General features: G+C 46.6%; 2 protein-coding genes across 8 annotated transcripts; one reads left to right on the forward strand and one right to left on the reverse strand.

Annotated features, from left to right (window-relative positions):
• Positions 1 to 8,585: 8,585 nt before the first annotated feature.
• Positions 8,586 to 18,270, forward strand: FCGRT (Fc gamma receptor and transporter). Of its 7 annotated transcripts, none has more exons than XM_081032366.1 (7): positions 8,586 to 8,660; positions 9,487 to 9,573; positions 9,938 to 10,189; positions 10,295 to 10,570; positions 16,595 to 16,864; positions 17,615 to 17,731; positions 17,951 to 18,270. In XM_081032366.1, exons 2-7 carry the CDS (start codon positions 9,501 to 9,503, stop codon positions 18,028 to 18,030), a joined length of 1,068 nt encoding a protein of 355 aa, XP_080888492.1. In that variant the 5' UTR covers positions 8,586 to 8,660; positions 9,487 to 9,500; the 3' UTR covers positions 18,031 to 18,270. The 7 variants fall into 7 exon arrangements, with proteins under 7 accessions (XP_080888492.1, XP_080888490.1, XP_080888496.1 ...); XM_081032364.1 differs by having other exon boundaries at positions 8,589 to 8,660; positions 9,935 to 10,189; XM_081032370.1 differs by having other exon boundaries at positions 8,598 to 8,651.
• Positions 12,514 to 15,831, reverse strand: LOC308490320 (large ribosomal subunit protein eL6-like). The gene has a single exon (XM_081032371.1). It carries the CDS (start codon positions 14,019 to 14,021, stop codon positions 13,155 to 13,157), a length of 867 nt encoding a protein of 288 aa, XP_080888497.1. The 5' UTR covers positions 14,022 to 15,831; the 3' UTR covers positions 12,514 to 13,154.
• Positions 18,271 to 18,575: the final 305 nt, after the last annotated feature.

Genomic DNA, 18,575 nt, shown 5'->3' on the forward strand with positions numbered 1-18,575 from the left:
CCCTCTGCCCACCCTTTCTCCCCCTCCCATCCTCCCTCCCTCCTGCCTGCCAGACTTGCCCCCTCTGAGCCTTTGCACTGGCTGTGCCTTCTGCCTGGAACACTACCCCAGGTTCCACCTGACTCCCTCCCTCACTTTTTAGTCTCTAATGCTCACCAACCTCTTTCCACTTGGCAAAACCTCGGACCCTCCCAGTCACCCTGCCCTGCTTTATCGTCCTATGTGGACAGGTAAAACCTATTTGTGATAGGTTTGTGGACTTATATAAAATCCTGTCCAACATTGCATATTCGTTTACCTGTTAACCATGGGAATCCGAGCTCCAATAGAGCAGGTGTCTCTGCATCCCCAGCACTTCAAACAAGTAAGTGCTCCATACATGTTTAGTTGAGTGAATTCATTTTGAAGTTAAATCCCCACACCCTCACAGAGTGGGCTTGACAAGACACAGAATAATCGGAAGCAGTGAACAGGAGCAGAAACCTCCAAATGTAAACATTGAAATCATAGGCACTGTTGTGAATTCTATCCCTGCCGCTCAGTGCTGTGTGAACTCCCCAACCAATGAACTTCAGTTGCCTAATCTGTAAAATGGGTTTTTGGCTCCCTGCCCCATTGGGAGGTTGATATATCCTCACATCTGGTAATTGGGTAGAACTAGTTCTGGTAAGTGATACTTAGGGAAGTGTAGAGACCGGGCACACAGATGAGTGGCCAGGCACTCCAGGCTCCACGGGAATGCTGTGTATCAGCCTGTTCTGTCTGCTGGCGAGCAGTCAAGGCTTCTCGACTTCTTGAGATACTGTGCATGGGAGCAGGCCTGTAGGACCTGCCAGATGGTTTCTGTCATGGCACGCTCTTTGTCTTGCTGTACCTGCATAACCTTCTCTGCCTCGCTGCAAAGCGCTACCACTCCGGCTGGCCACCAGCGAAGACTCTCCCCGGTCAGTAAAGTCTATAAACCTACGTCTCTCGCACTCAGCCACCTGGTGTGTTCTTTGGGCTCGCAGCTTCTCGGGCACAAATCTTGGAACAACTGGGACTGAGTCAAAAAGGAAGTACTGTATTTTGCTGTGTATAATGTGTTCCCATGTATAATGCGCTCCCATGTTTTTGGCCCAAACTTTCAGGGGAAAAAAATCTTTGTTTTAATTTTTTTTTTATTGGGGAAGGGGAACAGGACTTTATTGGGAAACAGTGTGTACTTCCAGGACTTTTTTCCAAGTCAAGTTGTTGTCCTTTCAATCTTACTTGTGGACGGTGCTGTTCAACTTCAAGTTGTTGTCCTTTCAGTCTTAGTTGTGGAGGGCGCAGCTCAGCTCCAGGTCCAGTTGCCGTTGCTAGTTGCAGGGGGCACAGCCCACCATCCCTTGCGGGAGTCGAACCGGCAACCTTGCGGTTGAGAGGATACTCTCCAACCAACTGAGCCATCCAGGAGCTCAGCGGCAGCTCAGCTCAAGGTGCCGTGTTCAATCTTAGTTGCAGGGGGCGCTGCCCACCATCCCTTGCGGGACTCGAGGCATTGAACTGGCAACCTTGTGGTTGAGAGCCCACTGGCCCATGCGGGAATCGAACCGGCAGCCTTCGGAGTTAGGAGCATGGAGCTCTAACCGCCTGAGCCACCAGGCCAGCCCCTGTTTTAATTTTTAATTCAAATTTTTATTTGTTTATATTTAGGTACTTGTTTTTTGTATTACAAAGGAATTTTAGCATTTATTTTTTAACATATTATGGTACAAGAAATTTTATGTAACACATAACTACAAAACACAAGAACAGACACAAGGTACAAGAAATTTTATGTATTGGTAACAAATTTACGATATTTAGCATCATAGAAGGCCAAGAACTCTTCATTGTCCCAAGTTTGTTGTAAGTTCAACGAAATCAATTTTCGTATTCCAGGGTATTATTTTGCATGTGGACATCGTTATTGATTTTTAGAGTTACATTTTTAACTCATAAGCATAAATAAAAGAATTAAAAACATTTATATAGATATGGAATTAGTACTACCCTCACAAATTTACCCTAAAAAGTGCGCATTATACATGACAAAATATCATAGTTATGCTGGAGCCCTGAGCCCCTTGGTGGTAGTTGGTATAGCAGGTCCTGGATCGCTTCAGGCAAGCCCAGGACAAGAGTTGTTTGGCAGGAGGCCCCAGAGGTCTTACATGGTGTGGAATATGGTGTGGGTTTATTATATAGCAAGCCCTGGTGATTTGTCACGGGATCTTGAGTCTATTTTAGCGTGCTTCTGGAATGTTCTGTTGCATGCCTCTTGTAGGATGCCACAGTGGCATTGCCATTTCACAGGGAAATTAGCTCCAGGCACAGTTTCATAGAAGGGCCCTGGGTTTAGGAGGACAGCAGGCATCAGGACTATGACATGAAAACAGGGTGGCCCTTGGTAATGTATCATGGCTCTGCACTTATCATAGCAGACCACAGGAAAATTCTGTTACAGCCAGACTGACAATCACTGTTGCAGTCCCCTGGGGAGTCCTATTAGAGCAGGACATAGTTATATGGATTATAGTGGGACCTCAGGTCCTGTAATATTCCCTGTTGGTGGTTGCAGTACCTGGGTTACATGATAGCTGGCCCATGGGTATTATTTGTGTAGCAGCCACCTGAATTCATTTAACTGGTCCCGAGGGCTGTGAGGGGAGCCTAGGCAAATTAATTTGGAGTGACCTCTGTGTGTGTGTGTGCGCACGTGAGCGTGCAGACCTGCAGATCATTTCACGGTGGGTATAGACTCTTCTGGAACATTCTAACAGGACACCAACGCCATTCTAGAAGAGTTTTAGGGATGTATCAAACCAGCCCAGGGTCATGCATTATTGCCATCATTCATTCTACAAATGTTTACTATGCTGACTCTTGGGATGCAAGAGTGAGCAAGACAGATCCAGGGCCTGGTGTCTGAGCGCCTACTAGTATCTAGAGTGACCTGGAGGACCTTAACAGCAGCCTGGGATGAGCGGAAAGCATCTAGGGGAATACGTGTTACTTCTGTGCCCTACTATATGCCCTGTGCAAGCCTTGACTCGCTAACGCTTCTCTGTTGAGGTAGGCACAATTATCCCCACTTCACAAAGAAACCAAGGTTCAGAGAAGCCTACCTAGAAAAGGTAGGATTTGGTTTTGAACTTAGGTGTGATTGCCTCCCGGGGTCAGGAGGGGCCGCTACAGTGTAGGTGCAGAGGGAAGGAGTGGACGTTACGGTGGCAATTCAGGAAGCATTACTAAGAGCTGACTGAGGCCATTTATGGTGCACGGACCCCAGGGGCCAACGTGCCTTTGTGGGCGAGCTCCCCCTGCAGGCTGAGCCATTGCTCGAAAGGGACCTGTGTTTGGTTTAATGCTCTGCTTGAACCACCTTGAAACTGGAACAAGGGGCCCCACATTTTCCTTTGGCATTGCACCCAAAGGATTAGTTACTGGTCCTGCCACCAGGCAAGGGAGGGCATCCTCTGTGACTATGACAGGCTAGATGGTCTCCCAAAGACGTCTATGCCCTATTCCCCCAAAACCTGTGAATATATGACTTTATAATATATGATAAAAGGGACTTTGCAGATGTGATTAATTTCAGGATCTTGAGGTGGGAAGATGATCCTGGATTACCCGGGTGGGACAAATGTTATTATAAGGGTCTTTATAAGAGGGATACAAAAGGATCAGAGTCAGAGGTATAAGGACAGACACAGGGGTCAAAGAGGAGAGAAGATGCTAGTTTTGAAGATGGAGGAAGGGTCCATAAAACAGGGAATGCAGATAGCCCCAAGCAGCTTGAAAAAAACAGGAAATGAATTCTCCCCGGAAGCCTCCAGAAGAAACCAGCCCTATGGACTTCTGGTCTCCAGAGCTGAAAAATACCCCATTTGTGTTGTTTTAAACCACTAAGTTTGTGGTAATTGATTAAGCAGCCATCAGACATTAATAAAATGATCCAGGGCCCTGCAGATGGCTGCTGAAGCGGGGTCCCAGGATGCCTGGGTGAAAGCCTGCGGGAATTTTCCCAGAACCCCCTGTAGGACACTGATGATTCTGGGGACACGGAATAGCAGGTCCCTGGACTCTAACAGGAACCTAAAGACTTCATGGTAGAGCTAAGAGGCATTATACTAGAGTTCTGGCAGGACCCAGAGGGTTTTAGAGGGGATACCCCGAGGCCGTTTTAATTACATGAAGTAGGACTGCACCCATTTCAGCAGGATCCAGGGGACCTTCTGAGTGCTCAGGGTGGGAATATTACAGGGTCTGGGGACATATTTTATCAGGAATCAAAGAACTCAACGGGCTGTAGAGTGCTGAGAGGTGTTGTCATGCGGGGGACCCTGCTCGCTGCGCCATTTGTCGTGTGGGCTGTCCGGCGGGGCGGCCTGCAGGGTCTCTGCTCCCACTCCCCACATAAGAACGCAGGACATGGTGAGGCCAAAAAGGAACACCCACGGAGCCATAGTTAGGGATGTCATACCACTATGGTCTCACTGGAGGCTGGGTTTACACGACGTGCGACCTGCTGTCCGCTTTGCTGCCAACCGACCAACTGTCCTTGACTCTCCTCACTCTCCTTCAGTCTCCTCCTTCACTCTCCTCGGCTCTCCTCCATAGCCGCGGCAGTTATATCAGTGACCAATGGCTTAATGGCTACAACCGATGGCCAACCAGCCACAGCTGACGGCCATCCACTATCTGAGCCAGCACCTCTCCACATGAGGCCGAGAGCCTGGAAACTGCTTTATGGGGCTCTGTCCCCACAGGTGTTGAAGTGACAGCCGATGGGACGTTGTAGCAAGATCAAGCACACCTAGAGGAGATAACCAGAGATGGGTAAAGCAGGACCTGAAGAACAGTTGAGCAAAACATAAGCATTACAGTAGGACCTGGGGCCTTAGAAGACGTGGGGCGCCCCGGGAAGGCCCAGGGGCAGTGCACTAGCATCCTGGGAGTATGGGGACAGGAACCCAAGGACTTGTCATCAGAGCTCTCGTGGCATTATTTTAAGGTCCTAGGCAATAGAGAAGAATCCTAGGGGTGTGTTTTAACCATTAGAGGAGGACCCAGGGCATCTAAAGGGGACACACAGGGCCATGGGGTGGGATCTCAGGGCCATTTTTTAGTAGGGTCTCAGGTCCCTTACAGTGGGGACCTCCGGGATGAGGGAGCAGCAATCTAGCTGGTCGAGGGGGCATGATAGCAAGTTCCTTGGAAATGTGGAAGGTTTCTTACAGGCTAGGAAATATTATAGCAGGTCCTAGAGGGTCTAATTGTTTCTTTTTTTTCTTTTTTTTCTATTGAGTTTTCTCTCTGTATATCGATGTTTGTCTACCTACCTACCTACCTACCTACCTACCTACCTACCTACATATCTCTTTGTGTCTGTTTATACATGTTTCATAGGACAGGGCCTGGTAAGGGACAATAATAGAGAGAACTCAGGTGTGGGTTTGGGGAGCCCCACTCAGCTTTACAACAGAAACTGAAGGAATTAAAACAGGTTTGGTGGCAGGAGCAGCGGCCTGGGGCTGAGGGCCCTCTGCAGACATTCTGTGAGGTCTCAGGACTCGTTTAGCAGGATCCCAGAGATGGGGTGGCCCACTCTTCGGGACATTAGTGGAGGCTCCTAAAGACATTATTGCTGTGTCTCAGGATACTCATAGGGACCAGGGAGCATGGGGGTGGGGGCCTGAGATTATCAGAGACCCAGGGACAGGGTGGGGCCTCTGGCAAAGGTCCTGGAGGACTCAGGGGCACTGGAGTTCAAGCGAGTTATTACAACAGTCATGAGGGGTGCAATGGGGCCTTAGGGTGATGGTTTTCAAGCTTCAAGGAAAAGTATAGCAGAGTCCTGGGGCACTGTCACAGGACATTGGGTATTGGGTACTTTATATCAGGGTCCAAGGAACATCATAGTAGGGTCCTGAGGGCCTTTAAAATGAGAGCCCAGGGGCTGCTGGAATAGTGTCTCAGAGACAGCTGAATCCCAAGGGACATAAAAGGGACAGCTGGGCATGGCAGGTTCCTCAGTGTATTTTAGGAAAGAGCTAACGGTGCTGTAATAGGGCTCACAGGACATGAAAGTATGATCCTTCAGTGTCATTATACGCAGCCCCTTCGGGTGGGTCTATGAATATCCTAGCAGAACCCAGAGAGAATAACGAAAATCAACAGACGTTCTTCAATAAGTCGAACACAAATTTACCATGGGTAGTGGTTCATTTCATGTGTCAGCTTGGCTGGGCTATAGTGCACAGCTGTTTGGTCCAGCATTACTCTAGATGTTTCTGTTTTTGGATGAGATTTACACTGAAATCAGTGGGCTTTGAGTAAAGGAAGCTGGCCTCCATAATGTGAGTAGGCCGCATCCAATCAGCTGACAGCCTAAATAGAAGAAAAAACAGACCTCTCCAAAGCAAGAAAGAATTCTGCCAGCAAATACCTTTGAACTTCATCTGCTAGATCAGCTCTTCCCGGTTCTTCCTGCTTTTGGACTTGAGCTGCAGCTCTTTCCTGAATCCCCAGCTTGCTCACCACCCCTATCAGATTTTCGACTCAGCAAGCCTCCACAATCATGTGAGCCAATTGCTTGAAGTAAGTGTCTTTCTATATATGTATATACACATCCTGTTGGTTCTGTTTCTCCAGAGAACCCTGACTAACACATCATATGACCTAGTAATTCCATTCCCGGGTATATACCCAAAAGAATTGAAAACAGCTGTTTAAAAAAACCACAAAAAACATACATAATGCTCATAGCAGCATTATTTATAATATCCAAAAAGTAGAAACAACCCAAAATATCCATCAATGGATGAATGGATAAAGAAAAAGTGATAGATCCAAACAATGGAATATTATTCAGCCATAAAAAGGAATGAAGTTCTGATCCATGCTACAACATGGTTAAATCTTCAAAACAATACGCTAAGTGAAAGAAGACAGAGACAAAAGGCCACAATATTGTATGATCCCATTTATATGAAATATGCAGAATAGGTAAATCCATAGAGACGGAAAGCAGATTGGTGGTTGCCAGGGGCTAGGAGGAGGAGGGGCTGCTTGATGAGTATGGGATTTCCTTTTGGGGTGATGAAGAAGTTCTGGAACTAGACAATGGTGATCGTTTACAAAATTGTGAATGCACTAAATATCATTAAAAGGAAAATCTTATGTTTTGTGCATTTTAAAATAAAACAAATGAATGGAAGCAGTATAGCAGGAGTGTGGGCTGGGGGTGGGTGACTGGAGGGGGCCTCTAAGCCTGATAGTAGTACATTGGTGTGCCTTGGTATCTGTGGGGGAATTAGTTCCAGAACCCCCCTGCAGATACCAATATACGTTACTACACTCTTATAAAAGTGTAGTAACGTATATTGGGACTCTGTGCTGTGGAGGTCCTATCAGAAGACATTAAAGAACTACAAGGGCTCATTACCCACAGGCTTGTAGGCAATACTATACTTGAGGTCACTGTAGAAAAGACATCCTAGGGAATGAGGGTGGCAAGCCTTCAGAAATAGGCTGATTTGGGGCGGGCCTGGCGGCTCAGGTGGTTAGAGTGCTGTGCTCCTAACGCTGAGGTAGCCAGTTCGATTCCCACATGGCCAGTGAGCTGCGCCCTCTACAGCTAAGATTGTGAACAACAGCTTTCCCTGGAAGCTGGGCTCCTGTGTGCTGCTGCCCTGGGCCACATGTGCTGCCCTGAGCCACTGGTGGCCAGCGTGAGTGGCCGGCAGGCAGCGAGAGAGCTGCTGTGAACGGCTGACTGATGACCGGCAACCGATTGCCTCAGCGGGGGGTGGGGGGGGAGGGAGCGCACATAATACCAGCATGGGACAGGGAGCTGTGTCCTGCACAACCAGACTGAGCGAGAAACAAACGGCTTGAACCGAAGTGGGGATAGGGGGAGGCAGAAAAAGGGGGGGAAAAATAGGCTGATTTGAATTTATGGTATAAAACCAGTATAATGGTAGTTTTCCAAGTTTACTTCAGTTCACAATGTAAGATATTTCAAATAAATTCTTGTTCATTTTGCATGGAAAATTGATACTAGTACTAGTCTACAGTTCTTTGCAGTTTTTGCTTTCGTGAAGAAATTATAAGCTAGGCACAGCGTTTGTGTTCAGGTTTGAAGCAACTTTAGAACCGCAAGAAGTGTCTTTTTGGAGATGGTTGACTTTTCAGTTTGTTAATATTTCTGCCCTTTTGGTATTTGGGCAGATTTCATGTGTTGTCTCCCCCTCTGCTTTATTTTACTTATTTATTTCTACTATACAAAGCTTTCTTACTATTGATTAAATCATAATAGCTGTATAAAAGCTTTTGTTTTGCATTCATCACATCATCTCGTAGAAGTGGAATCTTGGTCCATTTTGCTTTGCACCAGCAGCCTGCTGTGCCCATTCAGTATTTGGTGCATAATTGGACCTTGAATTAATAAATGTCAATAAAGCTTTTCACCTATAATGCTTTTATGCAAAGCTTTTACTTTACAAAAAAAAATATTTTGTTTTTTAAAAAAAAGGAACTGCAGGGGCACTTTAAGGCGACACTTGGGGGAGGGGTTCCAAGAAGGAAACACAGGATCTAGAGACCTTTCTTTGTAGCGGGAGCTAGTGAAGGCCTTGTGGAAGGTAAATGAGGTAAGAAGGGGACCCACAGAGACCTCCGAATTTTGCACTCTCATAGTGCTGGTTTCTATTCCCAACTTTGTCACGAATTCGCTGGCTGGCTGATACCCTCAAAATGAAAAAACAACAACAACAGAGAAAGACCAAAAAAAAAAACGACGAAAGTTTTCAAGAGAGCAGCAGAGACATATTCAGAGAGTCTGGGCCCAGGGCCTGGGGTGTGCCCTGCAGCTGGGGGGCGGAGTTGTATATTCCCGGAGTCGGGGAACAGTCTCCGGACAGGATGTGAGAGAGGAACTGGGGTCTCCAGTCACGGGAGCCAGCTGGGGCTGCAGGCGGGAAGGGATCGCGGCTGCTGTGAGCAGAGCTGGGGCCCGGGCCCCGAGGGAGGACGGGCTGGGGTCCGGGTTCCTGGAGCCAAGGGAGGAGGGGCTGGGGCCCGGACTCTCGAGCCTGAGGGAGGAGGGGCTGGGGGCCCGGACTCTCGAGTCTGAGGGAGGAGGGGCTGGGGGCCCGGACTCCTGGGTCTGGAGGAGGAGGGGCTGGGGCCGGGACTCCCGGGTCCCAGAGAGGAGGAGGAGGAGCGGGAGGAGGAGAAGGAGGCGGGGATGAGCTCCGAGAATGAAATTTCAGCCTATCCAGGCTCTGTAATTAATTAACCAACATGGATCAAATTAAGGGGTGAAAGTTCATTGAGGCGTAGGGCATTGTCACTCTCCTGGAAGGAGCCCCGAACCCACACCCACAGGCGTCGGCGTGGTGGCGGAGCCCAGCGGAGCTGGGGGAGGAAGGCGTGGACCGGGGGTCCGGAGGAGTCACGCGCCTCCTCCCGCCCCAGGTCTCCCTCTCAAGATGCGGGTCCCCCGGCCAGTGCCCTGGGGGCTTTTTCTCCTGCTGTTCCTCCTGCCCGGGACGGTTCGCGCAGGTGAGAGGTGCTCAGTCGGGGCTGCCGGGGAGGAGGGAGGTGCCACCCGCCGGAAAGGAGAGGACGAAGAGAAATCTGAGGTTTCCGTCGAGCCAACATTTTCTCCTTCCCCATATTTCATTTGGTTTATGATTTTCTCCTCCTTCGCTCAGTGTGTTTGGAAGCACCTGTCCCGGTCTCCAGATCCCTGTACCCCTCTCCCTGAGTCTTTGTGCCCCCATAGCTGAGTCTGCCCACTTTCTCAGAGTCTGTCCCCTCTGTCCGGGGTCGAGTCGTTCCTCTCTCCGGGTGTCTCTCTTGCTCCCTGTCTATCTAGGTACCTCCCACCCCATCTGCTGCATTCACCTCTGTCTCTCTCCAGCAGACAGCCATCGCTCCCTCTTGTACCACTTCACCTCCGTGTCCTCCCCTGCCCCGGGGACCCCTGCCTTCTGGGTGTCAGGCTGGCTGGGTCCACAGCAGTATCTGAGCTACAATAACCTGCGGGCCCAGGCTGAGCCGTATGGGGCTTGGGTCTGGGAAAACCAGGTGTCCTGGTATTGGGAGAAAGAGACGACGGACCTGAGGAACAAGCAGAAGCTTTTCCTGGAAGCTCTCAGTGTCTTGGAGGAAGGAGGCAAGACTTGGATTCCTGGGTCTGAGGGCTGGACTCCTGGGTCTGACGGACTAGGGGGTGGGCCCCTGCTCCTGGGCCATGCTCACCTGTGTGTGGGAACCCCAGGTTCCTACACCCTGCAGGGTCTGCTGGGCTGTGAGTTGGGGCCTGACAATGCCTCTGTGCCTGTGGCCAAGTTTGCCCTGAATGGCGAGGAGTTCATGAAGTTCGACCCCAAGGTGGGCACCTGGGTTGGAGACTGGCCTGAGGCCAAGACCATCAGTGACAAGTGGATGCAGCAGGCAGAGGTGGTCAACAAGGAGAAGACCTTCCTGCTGTACTCCTGCCCCCAGCGCCTGCTGGGCCATCTGGAAAGAGGCCGTGAAAACCTGGAGTGGAAGGGTGAGCAACCTCCCGAAGAATCTCTGACCCCGGTGGATCTCTCCGTTCCCTAGGGCCCCACCTTAGGCCTCGTCCTCTTCCCTAGCCTCCTCCCTGGCCTCCTGACTTCCAATCTCCCCCCTGCAGCTCATCTCCCACGTCCCAGAGGGTCTTTCTACCCCCAGAGCTGACCCTGCCCCTCTCCTGCACACAGCCCTCCCATGGCTCCAAGAGCCCTCAGAACACAGCTCCAGTCCCTCACCCTGGCATCGAGGCTCCTTGTGACATGGCCTCTGTCCCTTTCCTCAGCCTCACATTTCTCCATCTGCCCCACTCAGCCAAAAGGAATCACCTAGAGTTCCTCGAGCTCATGCCAACCCTTCCATTTTGTTCCCTTCTGCCATTCTCCTTCCAGTTCCACTGGTATCACAGGCAGGGAGATTTCTCTGGCCCATGAGGCTTTCACTTGCCTCTTGGGGCTCCCACAATGCCTTGTATGACCTCTGTTACAGCACATGTCACTCTGAGCTATAATGATGTGGATGTTTGGGGAATTCTCAAGGCTTGGAATTTACCATGTTTCTCCAAAAATGAGACCTAGCCAGACAATCAACTCTAATGCATCTTTTGGAGCAAAAATTAATATAAGACCTAGTATTATATTATATTACATTACATTATATTATATTATATTGTAAGACCCGGTCTTATATTATAGCAAAATAAGACCGGGTCTTATATTAATTTTTGCTCCAAAAGACACATTAGAGCTGATTGTCTGGCTAGGTCTTATTTTTGGGGAATCATGGTAGAGCTCTTTTGTCCTCAGTGTCCCCCCTCCCTTGCAATCCCAGCTTCCATCTCTGCCCTCAATACAGACCATGTTTTGAAATGTAAACAAGCTCCCATCCCGCCATTTCTTAAAACAATCCAAATAGCTTCCCACTAGTCTTGGACTAAAACCCAAACTCCACTCTGGGGCCCACAAGCCCTGCATGGTCTGGCTGCTTTCTCCCACTGTAATTTCACAACATCCGTGCTCCAGTGACCTTCTCCCGGTCTTCCAACATGTCTGATTCTTTCCCTCCTCAGGATCTTTGCACATGCTGTTCCCTGTACTTGTGATTGTCTTCCTTGAGATGCTGACATGATTGGGTTCTTCTCATGCCTTTAGGTTTGATCTTGGATGGGGGCCCTTCAGCAGGGCCCTCCCTGACCACCCTGACTAAAGTGTGCTCCCATGCCACTGCCATTATTGTCTCTCATGCCACTGTTTTGTTTATTCAATCATTACAGTATCTCTAATTTAAATTTTTTTCTTATTGAGGTGTAACTTACCTACCTAAAGTACATAGCTCGATTAATTTTTATATGTGCTCATGTACTTGCCCTCCGGATCAAGATCTAGAATATTTCCATCACCCCAGAAGATTTCCTTGTGTCCCCTCCCATTGCATACCCCCCCCAAGGGTAACAACTAACCTGACTTCTATTACCATAGTGTTGCCTGATTTTGAACTTCATACAGCTATGAGCATGTGCTTGTTTGTGTCTCGCTTCTTTCATTCAAGCTTGTGTCATGAGACTATTGTTCCGTCTGTCAGCAGTTTATTCCTTTTACTGCTGAGTAGTATTTCATTGCCTGGTTCATACCACAGTTTATCAGTGAATGGTTTATTTCCAGATTGGGGCTATTATGGGTAAAGCTGCTATGAACATTCTTTTACATGTCTTTTGATGAATCTGTATTTTCACTTATTTTGACTAAACACTCATAAGTGGAATTGTTGTGTCATAGTGTAGGCATAAGATTAGCTTTAGTAGGTGGTACTGAATATTTTCTCAAAGTGGTTGGACGAGTTTTATACTCTCACCAGCCATGTACATAAATTCTACTGGTTCACAGGCTTGCCAGAATGCTGTCTGTCTTTAATTTTAACCATTCTGGTGGGTTACGTGTAGTGGTATCATATTGTGATTTCATTTTTCATTTATCTGATGATAAACGAAAATCCGATAAATGATTTGATAAAATCAGATAAATTATTTAATGACTTGCTATGTTGAGTACTTTTTCACATTATTGGCCAGTTCAATGTCTCCTCTTTTGGAGTGGCTTTTTGATTCCTTTATCCATTTATTATTTATTTTAACATTTTTTATCGATTTCAGGTATACGAAACAACATAATGATTAGCCATTTACACCCCTCAGAAAGTGATAATCCCACCAAGTCTACTACCCATCTGACCTTGTATATAGCTATTATAATACCACTGTCTATATTTGCTATGCTGTATTTTATATCCCATGACTATATCCTTTACCCATTTTTAAATCAGAATTTTTGTCTTTTTTCTATTAGAGTTTTTCGTGTATTCTGGATATGAGTCCTTTGGATATGTCAGATGGTTCTATTGGAAATAACTTCTCCCAGTCTGCAGCTTTTCACTTTCTTAAAGAAAACTTGCTGAACAAAAGTTCTCAATTTTGATGAAGATCAATTTATCAATCTTTTATCTTATAGCTCTTGTTTTTTGTTTTTTGTTGTTGTTGTTGTTTTTTTTAACAGTTCAGGCAGTTAATTAGGTTCTTCTTAATTAATTTAGAACACCAGTTTGTGAGGATAAACCCCATCTGTGAGAGCAAACACAGAGCGGAGGTAGCCCTGGAGCTGAGGAACAGCTTTGATTTTTGGCCGAATTTGCGAGTCCACGGCTTTCTGATCAATTTTGCGCTGCTCTGTAATTTCATATTTCTCTTTCTCTGTGTTGAAGATCTCCCCCTCCTGGTGCCTGGGCTTATGCAGCTTCTTCTTTTTGAAGTAAGCGTCAGTGAGATGTTTGGGGATTTTCACACCACTGATATCAATTTTGGTGGAGGTGGCGATGACAAATTTCTGGTGTGTTCTACGCAGAGGAACTCGATTGAGGGACAGAGGTCCAGTCACAAGTAGCAAGCCACTGCTCAGCTGCTTCAGAAAAACCACCCTCTTGCCTCTATGGCGCCCAGTGAGGATGATCAGAATGGTCGCGGGAGTGATGCTGGCCCGCAGTTTTCGCACGTGCTGACTGAAGGGTTTCTTGCCATGGCTCAACAGCTTTCGAGGCACATCTTCAGTAGGATAGTATCTAGGCATTTTGCGAAGTTTAACCACTCGGGTGCCACCATTCTTGTCGCCACCAACTGGTTTTGTGACAGTAGCAAGAACCTTCTCCTTCTTTTTCTTTTCAATCCTGGATTTAGCTGCTGAGTACTTCCTCTTGTACATGGCCTTTCGGAAATACATAGCTGATTGGGAATACCTGCCGCTTCCTCTGACCAGGACAGGGTTTCGGCTGCAGTGCGGCTTCCCCTTTTTAGGCGTTTTGGCCTTGAGGTTAGCCTTCTTAACCTTGCCACAAGCATCAGCCTTCTTGGCTTCAGGTTTCTTCTCCTTAGTGTCCGGCTTCCCAGCTTTTTCACCCGCCATCTTGCAAGTTGGGAAAGAGCTTGTTTTTTTTTTTATTGGAGAACAGTGTGTACTTCCAGGCTTTTTTCCAACTCAAGTTGTTGTCCTTTCAATATTAGTTGTGGAGGGTGCAGCTCAGCTCCAGGTCCAGTTGCCATTGTTAGTTGCAGGGGGCACAGCCCACCATCCCTGTGGGAGTCGAGGAATTGAACTGGAAACCTTGTGGTTGAGAGCCCACTGGCCCATGTGGGAATCGAACTGGCAGCCTTCGGCATTAGGAGCGCGGAGCTCTAACCGCCTGAGCCAGGGGCCAGCCCCTATTCTATAGCTCTTTTGTGTGTTCTCTTTAAGAAATCTTCCCTCTCCCAAAGTATGAAGGTATTCTCTTATGTCTTCTTCTAGAAGCTTGATTGATAAATAGTTTTCATATTTAGCTATATGATCCATCTCGAGTTAATTGCGTATAATGGTATAAGGAAAGGGATTGAGATTCATGTGTCCCTCATGGATATCCAGTTGACCCAGCATCATTTGTTACAAGACCATCATCCCCTCTCCCCCACTGAATTGCAGTGGAGCCTTTTTCCTAAATTAGGTATGGATCTGCTTCTTGACAATCTCCTCTATTCCACTGATCTGTTGGATTGAAATTGAGCCACTACCTCACTCTCTTGATTAATGTAACTTTGTAGAAAGTTTTGATTTCTAGTAGTTAAGTCCTCCAGCTTTATTGTCTTGGTTATTCTATGTCATGTGCATTTCTGCTTGTCAGTTTCTGCAAAAAAAATAAAAAAATCCTGTTGGCATGTTGATAGTAATTAAATTGTATCTATAGATCAGTGTGGAGAATTTACATCTTAACAATATTAAATCTTCTAACCCATGAATACAGTTTATCCCTTTACTTATTTAGATCTCCTTTAACTTCTATCAGTAATAGTTTGTAGTTTTCCATTTAGAAGTCTTGCACCTCTTTGGTTAGATTTATTCCGAAGTATTAGACATTTTTTGATGTTTCTCTAAATGGTAATTCAAAAAACTTCATTTTCTAACTGTTTGTACCTAGTGTATAGAAATACTATTGATGTTTATATACAGAGGATGCCAAAAAAAAAAGTATACACATTTTAAGAAAGGAAAAAACTGTATTAAAATTGTAATACTCAATATATACTGATAACAAAAGATGAATACAAGTCACGTGTATACATTTTTTTGGCACCCTGGTATTTCCCTTGTACCCAGAAATTTTGCTTAATTCACTTATTTTTGTTAATTCTTTAGAGATTGTTTTACATCATGTCATCTTTGACATGTTTTGCTTATTTTCTTTTCCTATTTTAATACTTTTTTTCCCCTTATTGCACTGGCTAGGATCCCCAGTACAATGTTGAATAGAGTGGTAATAATGAACATTTGTATTCTCAAATTCACAGGGAAAGCATTCAACTTTTTACCATTAAGTATTAAGTAAGTAATAGATTTTCGGTTGATTTCCGTTGTCAAATTAAGGAAGTTTCTTTTCAACTCCTGGTTTGCTAAGATTTTTGGTTTTGTTTTATTTTTTTATTTTGAGTGGTGCTGAATTTTATCAAATGACTATTTGCTTTTTTATTTTTATTCTAATTGGGTGAATTATATTAACCAATTTTCAAATGTTAAAACACGCTTGCTTTCCTGGAACAAACTTCACTTGATCATAATGTAAATTGTTTTATACTACCTGCTAATGTTTTGTTTAGGGATTTTGAGTATTTTCATGAAAACAGACTCAAAATTAAATTCCATTTCTTGTTATGTCCTTATGAGGTTTTGTTATTAAAGTTATTCTGGCTTCATAAAAAGTGCTGGGAATGGTTTCTTCTTTTTCTATTCCCTGGAAGAATTTGTGTAAGAGTAGTATTATTGCTTCTTTAGTTTTTTTTGAAGAATTCACCGATGATATCATCTGGACCTGGAATTTTATTTGTTGAAAATTTTAAATTATGGATTAAACTTTAAAAATAGCTATAGAATTACTCAAGTGTTTAATTTCTTCTTGTGTCAGTTTTGGGAAGTTGTATTTCTCAGGAATTTGTCCAGTTTATTCAAATTTCAAATGTACTGGCATGATATAGTTCATGATAGCCCTCTTAACTATCTTTTTAATGACTATCGCATCTGTCTTATTTTCCCTCATCACTACACTTTCAGAGTCTGTTTCCCTTTCACTTATTTGTACACAAATATTTGTCTCTCCCCTCATTAGAACATAAGCTCTATGAAGACAGGGACTTTTGTCTGTCTTGTTTACTGTTGTGTTCCCAGTGCCTAGAAGAATGCCTGGAACATGGTAGATTCTCAGTACATGTCAATTGTAGGAAGGAATGGATGAGAGATGGATACTCTCAGAGTGGATAGGTTGGGTCTCTGTCACCTTGGGAAGGTCCTTCCCCTTTACCACTATAATCTCCAGGCTCAGCACAGTGCAAGGCACATGGTGGAGCTTGCTGGGTAGAAGGGAAGGAATGGAGGCCACTCTATGTCCTTATCCAGCCCCACACTGGGAGGTGTGTGGGCTTGGGACTTAGACTTGTCTGCCTGTTTGTCTGCAGAGCCACCCTCCATGCGCCTGAAAGCCAGACCAGGCAGCCCCGGCTTTTCTGTGCTCACCTGTAGTGCTTTCTCCTTCTACCCGCCCGAGCTGCAACTGCGTTTCCTGAGGAATGGGCTGGCAGTTGGCTCCGGTGAGGGCAACCTTGGCCCCAACGGCGACGGCTCCTTCTACGCTTGGTCTTCACTAACAGTCAAAAGTGGTGATGAGCACCATTACCGCTGCCTGGTGCAGCACGTAGGGCTGTCACAGCCCCTCACTGTGGAGCTAGGTGAGGTCCCCCTGGGTGACGATACTCCCTATTTGTGGTTGCTTTTTGTCCCTCTGCTGCAGTAATCCTTCCTGAGTCTGACTACCTTTCACCCCTCTGTTGCCAGTCCTCCTTGAGTCTAACTGCCTTGTGCCCTGCTATAGCCAATTCTTCCAAAGCCTTCCGTCCTGTGTTGCTTATCATCCCTTGCCTTCCATGCTGCTGCTGCTGGCCTCATTGAGTCTAGCCACCTATTAACCACTATGGACAGTCCTCCCTAAGTCTGACCACCTTCTGTTCTGCTTCTGCCAGTTCTCACCAACACTGACCATTTACTGCTTTGAGTCTGATTTACTGCTCTGTGCCTGCCCCATCTCTCCAAGTTCTTCTTTTTTTTTTTTCAAGGATGGCGCAGCTCACAGTGGCCCATGTGGGGATCGAACCGACAACCTTCGTGTTATTAGCACCATGCTCTAACCTACTGAACTAACCAGCCACCCCCCTCTCCGAGTTCTAATACCACCCACACTGCTGCTACAGGTCCCTTGGCCAGTGTGACTGAGACCGCTCTTGCTATGGCTGGTTCTTACATCCAACCTGGGGGCATTCTGTCCAGACCCAGAACACCAGCTGATTGGCCTTTCCTCTGTCCACACGCATTCTCCAGAACTTGGTGCTGGGATCTCTGAGTTTGGGAGAGATTGAGAACTCCCAATCCCCTGTCCTGGTGGACGGTCCATTCAACATCTCACAGCATTTCTCTGTCTGCAGAATCATCAGCCAAGTCCTCAGTGCCAGTGGTTGCAATCGTCGTCAGCTTCTTCCTGCTCCTAGCAATGGCTGCAGGAGGAGCTCTGCTGTGGAGGAGGATGCGGAGTGGTTTGCCAGGTATGGGGAAGTGGGAAGAGCGTCAGAGTGATAGAGACCCCAAAGGAGGGGGAAAGAGGTCTAGACAGACGTGGGGACAGAACTGGAGTGGGTAAACAGACTCGGAGACAGAAACCCATAGAGTAGGACAGAGACACACACATGCACACGTGTGGGGAGGAGGGGCAGAGACCTAGAGGATTTCAGAGATTCTGACCTGCCCCCTTTCTCCTTCCTCAGCGCCTTGGATCTCTCTCCGTGGAGATGATGTAGGGACCCTCCTGCCCACTCCTGGTCTCTCCAAGGATGTTGACTCTTAGGATATAAAAGCCTTCTCAGTAACTGCCTGATCGTCCCCCATTCTGGCTGCTACCAGCTAATGTAGTCAGGTCCTTTTCATGCTGTGAGACCTCCTGGAATCCTGGTATTTCTGAGCCTCCAGAAAGAGTCCTGGGCCCGATGTCCTCCCTCTGGACTTCTTCTATGATATGCCTCAATTTCCCCTCCTGATATATATGACTCTTTTCCATGTCCACATATAACATGAGTATGGGCCCGAATCATTGTGTTCTCATCATTTCAACTTTCTCAGCGCGGGAGGTAAGGGAATGGGGGGGGGAGGGTGGATAAATAAATGGTATAAGCCCTGGGCTTTAAATCTCCCCCCGAGGCTAATATGTTGCCATGGTGGAATCTGCCAATTTTATATACCAAGTGATGAATTTTTCATTTATAAATTTCACAAATATTTACTGGATGCCTACACTGTGCCAGGCATTTTGAGGAATTCTGGGCTGGCGTCTGACCTGACTCCTTGGTGGAGCCGAAGAGAATTGTTCCCTTTATCAGGGACCGGATGTCTCCT

Source organism: Rhinolophus hipposideros (assembly GCF_964194185.1).
Source record: "Rhinolophus hipposideros genome assembly, chromosome: 21".
NCBI classification, from domain to species: Eukaryota; Metazoa; Chordata; class Mammalia; order Chiroptera; family Rhinolophidae; genus Rhinolophus; species Rhinolophus hipposideros.